Here is an 11,804-nt window from a genome sequence, read left to right as displayed (position 1 = left end):
GCTTGAAAGTATGCCTGTCCATGGGCTTTGGTCCTATGAACTGTATCTGCAGACCTCGCTGAGCCACAGCGTTGATGTAATCTTTTGGCAAATCTTGTAGATGAGAATTCAATGCAGCCACTGAGCCCTTTTTCCTCCCAATGGGCCACACACACGTCTGGGCCGCCCGTACGCGGCGGCTGCTGGAGTTGTTATTATGATCTAAACAATGAAAATTAAACATTGGGGTTTGCCGGCATGCCAGTTCAGATGTTATGTGTGATTAGACTAGCATATACGTAACATTTACTGTCAGAATGCAGAGGGACAAAACACGGAACAGCTTTTGTGCTGTGGTCTACAAAGACTTCCCATCTAAAGAGGTTACAAAGGACCATATGCAGCACTTGTATGAGTAAGGCAAACAATGCTATAGTGTGTAGGACTATTTTGTCCTTTGCATTGTGGATTGTTGCTTCAGATTTGAACCCTCCTTTTACTGATGTCAACAGAAATGTACAATTGGTATGCCTTACAAATGCACAGCACTCACAAACCAACAAAATATTGAATATATGTGTGTAGCTTGAAAATTGGATGGTTCCCAGACTTTGTTAACTGTATAAAAAGAGTCACATATTCAAAAACATTATATTTAAATGTTTGCCACAAAGCAACTTTTGCGTGTACCAAGATTTCCCAGCTTTTCTTGGCTCTCTTCAAATATGCTAAAAAATATCATTTGTTTTATGACTGTGATTATTAAATAATAACAATGATATCCTCAGTGTCATGTTATCCATTGTTTAAAGTTAAGTGTATAAAAAATTGAATTCCATTGAATTGATGGAATTGCACTACATTTATACATAATATTAGTAGTGTAATTTGTAAAATAAAAACTGTAATTAGAAGGACAATATCAGTCATGAGAAGCAGGAACCAGAGATCACAAGGTGCCTGGTGGATTGGTAAATTATCGAAGAAGTGTTGAAATTCTACTATTCTCTCTGTATCCAAAGTGAAAAGATTCAGCGATGCAATCAGTAAATTACTGTGAGAGAGATTTCTCAACTTTTCCAGAAGACTACATATCTGTGTCAAACATCCGAGAAGCCCATTAGTCATTAAATGTACTTAATTACTCTGAATTAACCAGTAAATTGTATAGATTATATTTTGGATTAGGCCTTGACTTCTTAAAGGACATGTCGACTATTCATTTTCCAATGACGAAGCCTAGCTAAAGATGTTGTCACTTTTTCATTCCAGAGCCGTTTAGGAGACTTGCCTGAATACTTTCTGTCTGTTTAAACAGTAGCTCAGCCCTACCCGCCACCGTCACGCGCTGTGTTGTAAAAGGAGAGAGGGAGAAAAAAAAACGTCGGTGGTGTTGCCGCCTTCAGGGACCGACTAATATCTTCACCATTTCAAAACAAGGGCAAAGGACGGAGGAATCCAGTGGAGCTTGAATCTGAAGACAAATGTACACCGCTTACTCTCCATTGAGGAAGACTGGGAAGATGCTGAATGCAGCCGCAGAAAATTAATTATCTGGAGACTACTGGACAATGTTCTGACATTGTTAACTAGCCAGAGGAAATTAATAAGGAGACAATTCAGGTATTTAGTTGAACATTATACTGAACTAGTTAATGCCTTTAATTAATAACATTAATGAAGACAGAAAATTAATCTCATGATATTATTTTTTGAATATTGATATTAGAAAAGTGAATTTATTTCCTCTTCATAATACATTTTCAAGATTGATAAGCAAGTAGAAGAAGACAAATTTTTATGTTTTGTTATCTGACGTCCTCTTTTAAGTGTATGCTTTAAGTTCATAACCTTTTTTTAACACCTAGTCACAGCCCAACAAAAATAAATGTATGCAGATTTACATACATTTGACTATATTATCATTATTATTATTATTATTATTATAATTATTATATATTGTATTATTATATATTGATGTTATTTTTTTTGTTCAGTTAGTTTTACTTCATTAGTATTTGTGTTATGGTTAATAAAAGGAAATACGAACTAAGGGCTTGACAGCTCTGAAAGCGTTAAGCCCCGCCCACCGAGCCTAACTCGACCTCCAAGGCATATTTGATAGAAAGGATCCAGAATTGCAGCCATATTCCGGTCTACAGCTACGCTAATGCCGGTCTCACTTCCTATAATATGTGTCCGCCAGTTAACAGTCCCTAGATCTAGAAGAATAAAAATATATGAATAACAACAAAACCAACCACAAGAACGACAAGGGAATTATGTAGAAGTGACGAATCATTGTATAAAGCAATGTCCGAAACATGTTAAAGAAACGGATATTTACTATCTATATCAGAAGTCCCGCCCTCTTTCCCGACTCTATCCTCTTAACCCAAGTAACTGAAAGTCCCGCCCTCTCTCTCTCTCGGCCGTAACGCATATTCGGAGCATCCGGTTCAAGAACAAGAACTCCTGGGTACGACGTTTACGCCTCCGGTGCTTTCATACATCCATGGTGACCGTCCATAGCTGGTTTAAAAAGCAGTCGAAGTAGCTCATTTTTGCCGCGATCCACGACGTGCATGGCAATAATTATTTCATTTTTTAGTAGCCCCACTACTCTTTAAAAATTCCGCCCAAAAAGAAAAAGGGATCCATCCCCAGCTTTGGGCTTTCTGCACACGTAAGTAACGTTAGACGCCGTTAGCTCCAGATGTCCTCCGTTAGCATGTTGTTGATATGAAACTGGCTTCGGCTGGTTTGATGGCCAGATGGGTGCCTGGCATCCAAAGTGCGGACATTGTTATATATATATTCTATACATATACATGTTGATCGATGCTGAAAACTATCTTCTCCAGTTCCGATGAGATGTGTAGAAATACAAAGGCCGTGGTGACGCTCGGCAGGCTACATAGTTGTAGTTTCACGGTTTATAACGTGAACCTCATGTTAATTGGCAGAAATCAAAGTAAAGAACTCACGTTTAACTCACTCAGCACAGTTTAAAATTAAATGGCTGTAGTTATCTATCGCGTTACTGGATTTACATACGTGTTGCATGGATGTTTTTAAATAACAGGTGAATCTGTGCTACTTTTTATTTTTTACCCCGTAGGACTAACAAGGATTAACCTGTTCAAATCGTCTAACATATTTGGTATAACTCTCGGTCCAGTCATTAGATCGTTTACCATCAACGTGTGCAATGTGCATAGATCATCTTTCAAAATACGTGTGCTTTATATAGCCCTAAACTCTAGGTTTGTTTGCAGGCTTACAACTACCCAGAAGGCTTAGGGAAGGCTCTCTACCGAGAGCCGTTTGACTTCAACGCCGAGCCTCCTTGGGATCCCAGCTGATAGTGGATGAGCTCCATCACCGGACTCCTCCATGTATGTATCTCATATTATGTAGGCCTAATGCGTCCTCGTCTAACAATTTTCTAATGTGTGGATATATGGTTTCATGTGAAAACATATATTTCATGGTTAAATGTTGGAGGAGGAATGAGTTACTTAATATCAAATGTATGTGATTAATTATATGTGCATTTTCCAACCCAATATTGAATATTGTCTCCTTTTTTCTAATTTTCCTTCTGTCTTAATTCATATTTAAACTATAAAATAGTCTTTAATCTCAACTACTTCTAACTAATTTATTATTTGATTTGACATGTCTTCGCCTTTTTGGAGGATAGTCGCCATCATAGCTTTAATTGAACACGGTGTGGGTATTTCCTGATCAATTTAGTCAGACATTGATGTTTGTAAAGGCTCAGTTATGTTCTGTTCCATGATTCCCACAGTGAATTTTCTTTTTTACACTTTCAATAATTTGGTTCCCATCTTGGTTCAATTGAATGCCCAGTCAGACAACTCGTTTCTTCGCATCTCTACAGCCACACACAGATCCCTAGAAAACTACACAGTCACTTCACATCTGTTCCTGAGTGGACAGCTCTGTCCTGCTGACGCACTGTGTAACATTATCGACGCTGCCATCTGACGCTGAGGCCGCCTCCATTGTACCTTGGTTAATGCCATCAAAAGCAGCCTTTTACGGGTCACCAGCAAAGGGATTATGGGTGATTGTGTGGGGTAATTGGTGGTAAAGTAAACGAACTCTGTGCCCCAGACTCTTGTGTTTTCCTGATGGCCATTCGGATGAATGAGCCTCCTCCACACACTACAAGCGCTAACACCGCTGGATCCATTCTGTGCTCTGATTGGCTACTCGCTGAAAAATCGCTTGTCTCGCTCACATTCTTGTCCACTAGAGAAACAATTTAAATAAAAGTTTGAAACACCCATGACAATATTAACCACCCTGATCTTGGAAATAATTATCTTGTTGTTTATATTTATCTTGTTTTTTTACACAGTTGTTTGCATCTAGCACCCCAAGGGCTGAAGAAGGGCCAAACCAGAAAGACCTGGACCTCTCCGTATCACACATGTTTGTTGGACAAGCGGAGGTCATTTGACAAGATGAAAGGACTATATGAAGAACCGCAGTACTCCATTGACCTGCTGGACGGAGGCACGCTCCTCCAGCATGTTGTCGACAACCACATCTCTGAACAGTCCCTGGTAATGCAGTTGGAACATTGTGGCACTTGCACTTGTACTGAAAATGTATTTACTACTGAGTCGACACGACAACATAGTTCAGAAACAGGATTTGTGGTTCACTAGAACCAGTGATCAAATTAAAAGAATGTAGTAACTCACGTATACTTAGTCAACCTTCATTTAAGTATATTTCCTTGAAGAATATCACTGACTAGAATTGGCTAATATTGCATTTATTTTTCATTGGTTCCTTAGGCCGACAAGAATGCGTTTTTTGTGGCGGATCTGGGAGTCGTAATGCGGCAGCATGTTCGCTGGCGAGCCTGTGTGCCCCAGATTCGGCCCTACTACGCTGTCCGATGCAACAGCAGCCCGGCCCTCATTGAAGTCCTTGCCGCCCTTGGAACAGGATTCATGTGCACAAACAAGGTAACCTAGTTGTGGGAGTGCTCGTCTTACTTATGTTCTATCTGGTCTGTGTTTGGCTGTTGGCTGTATCCTAAGATATTTACAAGGGCAGTACAAAGGGTTGAAATGTCTCCATGAGAACCCGTTGGACATTTATAAATGAGTCATACCAGAGCAGTCAGAGTTTGTCAGTAAACGACTTTTGATATATTTTACGCCTGGACTAAACCATTTGGGCCAGCTGCCAAAATCACCTTTGATTGTTGGATCAAAGGATTGTGCAAGGTTGTGATTCTTGTTGTTTTGTCATACGGTAACCAAGCAACACCTATTTATTCAAAACGGTGCAGCATTTCTGGCCACACTTCCAAATACACGTTCCAAACACAAGTTCCCTTGTGTTTTTATCTTGGTATCGTACTACGATCATGGTACGCAATGGACCGCCCACCTGTGCTCACACTGGTTCCTGCCAGCTCTCCCTTCTACATTGCCATAGTAACGCGTATGTCCCGTCGTGCTTGTCTACCCCTTGGGGTTTGTTTCAGTCCGAGCTGGAGGTGGTGCAGAGCCACGGCGTTTCCTCAGAAGACATCATCTACAGCGGCGGTTGCAAACAGCTCTCCCACATCAAGTACGCCGCCAAAAGCAGCGTGGACCTCCTCGTGTGTGATAACGAGGCGGAGCTACGCAAGATCGCCCGCTGTCACCCGCGTGCCAAGTAAGTGCCTTCTAAAAGACCAGAAAGATCGTCTTTTAACGACCAGCACCCATCATGTATGTGTTACAGAGTTACCATGTGTCCATTATGATAAACCTTATCCCTCAACTTAATCTGTTACATATTGTTATTGTCTGTTTTGCTACATGAATGATGATGTTGTGGACATTTCTACCAGCAATATGAAAATGCCAGTATGCTTTGAGGATTCACAAGCTCTGTTGGCACATAATGAAAACCCTTATTTTTCCCTAAACCAATACCCACTGAGATTCTGAGAAGTAAATGCTGGCATCCGTTAATAATTTGTTCATCTGTGCGGTTGATCAGGCTCACCGGATATAAACCGGAACATTGTCTGCTGCTGCGGATGTTCTGAGACCCATGTTTTTTCGTGGTGCATTTTTCCTGGTAAAGAGCTAAAAAGATCAGCTCATTAAATACAAGCTGAGGCATTTTTTTGTATCCATAGCCATTTTTTAAACTCAATTGAACCATCTTTTTGGTATACACATTTTCTTAATAGTATATTTATTTGGTATTATTTTATTCCCAAGGCTACTGCTGCAGGTGTGGACGGAGGCGTCCGGCAGAGGGGAGGAGATGAGCATGAAGCTGGGCTGTTCCCTGAAGGATTGCAGACGCCTGCTGGAGAGGGCAAAGGAGCTGGGCGTCCAGGTGGTGGGAGCCAGGTAAGACCTGCTCAGGACACATGGACAGGGAACTGGACAATTAGAAACCCCAGCACCTCAAGGAAGTAGAATCTGGCACCTGACATGTCCCCCATGATTCTCATCAGCCTTTGTCCTTTTTTAGAGATATCGAGAGAGAACTATTGGACTTTATTTAAGTAAACGCTGTGTTTGATCTTTCTTCTCGCCATTGCTTTTTAATGCTCCTCAGTTAGTTTAGACTATATACTATGAAAGTACTGTTACTAAGTAGTGTTACTAACACCCAGGGCCGTCGGACTGCGGGTATAAGGTACACAGTTGTGGGGGGGCCCAAGGCAGAGGGGGGCCCATGGGAATAAAAAATAATAATAATAAAAAAAAATTATGTCTTTGGAATTTGCTACCATCTCCAATTGTAGTAGGAACACACTGCGCTCAGCGGCAAATTGCAGCCAGGCAATTCTGTGCAGTGGGCTAGTAGGGGGAATTCGGGGGGGACAGCAGTACCTCCTGTATACAGGGCCCAGAATTTGGTTCTACGGCACTGCTAACACCTATAGTATCCCTGCCCTCTTAACAGGTTCAACATCTCCAGCTGTGATAACGAGCAGGCATACGCTAACGCCATCTCTGACGCCCGGTGTGTGTTTGACATGGCGGTGAGTTTTCAAAAAGTTTTTGTATTGGTTTATTTATTTTTTATTTCGATGTTGACCATATTTATATCAATATGTAAAAATGTGTACTTATTTGTATTGAATTAAGATATATTTTAGATTTATTTTAATATTATTCATATTTTCTTAAAGATCTATTGTACTACTTTTCTGGTCTTAATTTATTATTAATGACTCCTATAGAGCAACCTGATACGAATCACAGCACAAAAAACGATGTTGATTTTCGGGAAACTCTTCCTCTCATCTGGGCGCTTTCAGCATTCTCTGTCAACACTCGGCTTCGTCCTTCTCCGCCCCCTCGCCCCCCTCCTGCCAACCCCACTCCGTTGTGATTGGTTACCTTCCGGAAGAGCATGTTGCAGCATTGCCGTACATGGAAAATCTGGATTGTTCTGCGTAGATAAATCCCGGAAATTTGAACTAGTGAATCGCGACCGGCGTCCCTAGTGTTTAGCGCTCTGCACAGCCACCCCACAGGGTCAGCAGGGAATACGTCTTAATGCATGTACGTCATTATTTGACACTTTAGTATGGTTAAACATGACTATAAATCATTATAACAACGTTTATAGGTCATAAAAGTCAAAAGCAGAATGGGTGCTCTTTAAGGTAATATGCCAGTAGATGGCTTTCTTTTGTTCATGGTGTTTATCCCATTCCCCCAGGAGGATATGGGGTTCACTATGAACATCGTGGATATTGGAGACGGGATCAGTGGCTCAGAGACCCAGCTCAAACAGGTCAGTGGGCCTTCCTTTCCCTTTGTGTCTGTGTGTATCTGTTTATCTGTGTGTGGACATCTAAACCGATATAAAAGCAAAGACTATCACCTTATGAAAAAGGTGATAAAATCAAACTTAATTTATCGGGAGCTTTTCGTGCAAAACAGCAGTATTCAGCAGCAAATGCATATGAGAGGTACGATTTTAAAAATCAGGATGATAACAGAGTAATTTAGGAGAGAGCTAAACAAAAATGGTATGTTTGTTTTTTGTTTTTTTCATATAAGATCGATTGTGTGTGTAAATAATAGTTCATTAGTATTGCATGCATTCAAATATCATTACACGATATTCATGTAATGCATCAATCAATGCGACTTCCCTGAATCATGAACATGTAATTCTCTCTGCTTCAGATCAACAGGGCTGTAATGTCCGTGGTTGACTTGTACTTCCCTCCTTCCACTGGGGTCTCCATCGTGGCTGAGCTTGGCGGCTATCTGGTGGCCCCTGCCTTCACATTTGCCGTCAACGTCATCTCAAAGGGTGTTGTAGCACGCGATCTGCAGGAACACCACCGAGGTCAGTAATGACTTGTTCTGCTCTGAGATTCTTCGAGAAGAATGAAACTCTAAAACGAAATTGAAGACCCCTGGACGAGACATATATATCCATAAGCCAACATTTATGGCTTATGGATATATCCGACCCAATATCTATTAAAGCTAGGATGGGGCATTTGATTTTAGACCCATTTTTGTCTTATTTGTGGAAAACCTTTAATAAGCCTGTTGAATCATTCCATTTGGCCCAAATGAATTGATTGGATAGCCTCCCTGTCTTACTTCCTACTTACCTAGATATCTGCATGCACTCTTCCCCCATGCATCTATTGCACATGACCGGAATCTTCCACAAGGCTAGGCAGCCCTATTGCTAAAGCTAGCAAGCAAGTCATGTGTTTTGGGGGAGTGGTAGACTGGGTAGCCCCGCCCATTCTGCCGGCGATTTGAGTTCACCCTGCACAAGGGTCTGGAGAAGGGCAATACATTTCTTTCTGCTTCCGATAAGTTTTTGCGGGAGCCATTCAACAAGCTGGCTTTTCCCCCTGGCACGTTATTGGCTGGTTTAACACAATGATGACAGGAAAGCGACGGCAAGCAGCCAATTGCGTACAGAGTCATTTGAACTAGGCCCACTGACCACACCTCTTGTCCTGAAGAAAATGACGGCAGCTTCCCCAGACCAACATGCAATCTACGATCGAGCTTGGTCTGGCAACAGCCAGGCTAGGGAAGTGGCTCTTGAGGGAGGACAGCAGAAAGGTTTTTTTTAATGGTTGGATACATTCAAAATATACCTGTCTCTCGCTTGTTCCTCAAAACTGCCTCCACTAGCTTCAACCTCCTGTCTTTGTCTTCTTCCCTCTCGCCACAGACGCGCCGTCTGCCAATGACGAGCCAGAGTTTCAGTACTACATCAACGAGGGCGTGTACGGATCCTTCTCCTGCAAACTCACTGACTCTGTGATCCCAGTGCCGTTGGTTCACAAGGTGAGTGGAGGAAATTACCTCCCTAGTGAGGGAAGATGTAACTTTTCAAGGTCTATGCATCTGGATGGTGGTCCTTTCAGCAAGGATAGGTCACTCTTGAGTCACTTGAAGGAAACTACCCAGGCTGCATGTATCCTACAAAAATACCATTGATATTATAGTACTCCAAACAGCCCTATGAGTGTTCAGAGAGCTGATTCCTAGATTACATATCGAACATGGCCTAGTCTTGGATCAGATGACGAACGTAGTATAAACAATAACAACAAAGCAAAATTATTTACAGAGAACATTCAAATGGAAAACAAATGGCGGCAGTGGAAGTAGAAAAAAATGAAGACTTGAAAGTAATCACCAGCAAGCAATCAGCAAAAACAACATTTTGCAACTGGCAGCACCACCGAGTCCTCACTCTTCTGCCCTGTCTCCCTCTGTGTACTGCCATTGGCCTTGCTATAGCAATCAAAGTACCTTCTCTTTTCGGTCCTCCCAGAACATCGCCCCAGATGAGCCGATGTTCAGCTGTAGCCTGTGGGGTCCATCCGGGGATGACATGGATCAGGTTGTGGAGCAGTGTGTGTTGCCTGAGCTCCACACGGGCGACTGGCTGGTCTTCGCCAACGCCGGGAGCTTCAGTCTGGGCCAGCCGATGGCGGGAGGCGGGGTCAACACGCCGGCTCCCCCGGTCCACTATGTCATCTCCACCAGAGACTGGTAAGCTGAGTTCCAACACTAAAGGAGAACCAAACACTAAAACAACTTATTGTAGATGAAAAGTGAAAGACATCGAAGTACACGCAGATTAGAAAGTTTTCTGATTGTTGCGAGTGGAGAAAACTGAACGGCAATCAGCCCCACCCTTAAATGAAAAAAAAGTATCTACCAGGAGGGGGCCAGAAGGCTTTATATTTTTTAATAGGGGGCTGGGACTAGCTCAACGAAATCACATGGTGCTTTGTTTTATAGAAAAATAAGCAAGAGGTTATTCCTTTCTTGTTTTAGCACTGTATTCAATTGTAACCAGACATTGTTTTCTTTCCATCTCAGGTTTGAGATGCAGGATACTGGCGTCACGCAAGAGATCAACCTCAAGAACTTCTCACTGGTCCCTTATTTCTTCAAATCCTGCCAATCAGGGGCTGCCTTCTCTGTCCCAGCTTAGTGATTATTCTGGTATACATTTTGGAAGGACTTAAACCGACAGTGTGGCTGAAATTTGGCTGGTTTGTTATAGTTCGCAAACCCAAAGTATCTGTTGGATAATTATGCAACAAAATGGATGAGTCAAAAAGTTAACTGAGAACGTAGCGTTTCCCGTTGTATTAGTGATTGATTTAAATTTGTCATGTTTGCAAGATTTATTTCCAGTGATTGTACTACATGCATTCAATTGTGTATTTATATTTATGTGTATTTATAAATTAAGGGGTTGTATATTTGTTTATTTTGTCTAAAAGCCTGATTCCAGTATTGCATCTTTGCTTAGTTTTCAGCACTCAGTAATTTCACTTCAGGGCTTAAGGCATGACACGGCTGCACAGATCAAAGTGCAAATTTCTCTTCCCACTTTTGGTTGCAGTAAACTGTATCCAATTGTGCCTCAATGGTGAAACATTGTGAAGAATGAGCATGTTATGCAGCATGAGAGCTGTCTCTAGGGGACGCCATGGCTATATACTGCTTGCTGCTCATTTCTGGGCTAGAAGCGAGAAGGCTCACTGCTAGGTGTGCACCAATCGACTGGTGTGTTTTTAGAGTGGTAACCCGCCGAAGTGCGGCGTGCTGTCTTGCCGAGCTACCATACTATCGGAGGGCCGGGCTGGTAATTGCTGTACCTTGACCTTGGCAAACAATGTTTTTTTTTTATATCTTTTTTTAAGACTAAAGAATGTGCTAAAGGTGGCACAGAGGATGTGAAAAGAGGCCTAAAACAATGCTGATTATTTAAGGGAAGGGACGCTTTGTAGAAGGAATCTTTAATCTTCCTATAACTCATAACAAGCTGTGTGCTATGTTTAATATTTATAATGGCTGCTGGTTGAGCGTTCTTCCTTTTTCAATGACGATTCCTTGGATTTACCAGTATACCTAGTTTTAACTAAACATGTTTATCCTTTGTGAACGGGCTAACACCCCAAAGGACAATACATGTTGTTAACCTGTAGCTGTGCGTGTCATCAAATTATCATTATTATTAAAAACCTCACTGGGTTGATTATCTATGGCATCGTCCTGTGTTTTATTGATGTTATGTATTTTATATATCGAGATATCTATACATCTATATTTATATGCAATATACCATGTTGCCATATTGAGTCTCCAATTCTAGTGCATTGTAAAAACGTAATATTTTAAAAGAGTCGCATATAGATACATGTAAATAGGATACTATGGAAACATTACTTTTATTCTGTGTAATGAAAACAAATGTTAGTAGGGATATCATTACAAACAATAGATCATTCACTTTTTCAAGTATTCAGT

At 41.5% G+C, this 11,804-nt stretch overlaps 1 protein-coding gene across 1 annotated transcript; it reads left to right on the top strand.

Annotated features, from left to right (window-relative positions):
- Positions 1-2,503: 2,503 nt before the first annotated feature.
- azin1a (antizyme inhibitor 1a) lies at positions 2,504-11,537 on the top strand. Its single transcript, XM_079753295.1, has 12 exons — positions 2,504-2,665; positions 3,258-3,377; positions 4,370-4,577; positions 4,815-4,988; positions 5,516-5,688; positions 6,246-6,380; positions 6,943-7,021; positions 7,708-7,782; positions 8,181-8,346; positions 9,202-9,317; positions 9,811-10,031; positions 10,365-11,537. The coding sequence occupies exons 3-12, from the start codon at positions 4,476-4,478 to the stop codon at positions 10,477-10,479; spliced, it is 1,356 nt and encodes a 451-aa protein (XP_079609421.1). The 5' UTR covers positions 2,504-2,665; positions 3,258-3,377; positions 4,370-4,475; the 3' UTR covers positions 10,480-11,537.
- Positions 11,538-11,804: the final 267 nt, after the last annotated feature.

The sequence above is a fragment of the Pollachius pollachius genome (assembly GCF_949987615.1).
Source record: "Pollachius pollachius genome assembly, chromosome: 1".
NCBI lineage: Eukaryota > Metazoa > Chordata > Actinopteri > Gadiformes > Gadidae > Pollachius > Pollachius pollachius.
The sequence above is the reverse complement of the archived record's forward strand: the minus strand, read 5'-3'. Positions and strand labels throughout refer to the sequence as shown.

Excerpts from the sequence above, each read along its gene's own strand:
- azin1a (XM_079753295.1), top strand. The coding sequence starts at position 4,476 with ATGAAAGGACTATATGAAGAACCGCAGTACTCCATTGACCTGCTGGAC. Across the intron at positions 5,689-6,245 it reads CGCTGTCACCCGCGTGCCAA|GCTACTGCTGCAGGTGTGGA; the intron begins GTAAGTGCCTTC and ends TTTATTCCCAAG. Across the intron at positions 10,032-10,364 it reads GTCATCTCCACCAGAGACTG|GTTTGAGATGCAGGATACTG; the intron begins GTAAGCTGAGTT and ends TTTCCATCTCAG.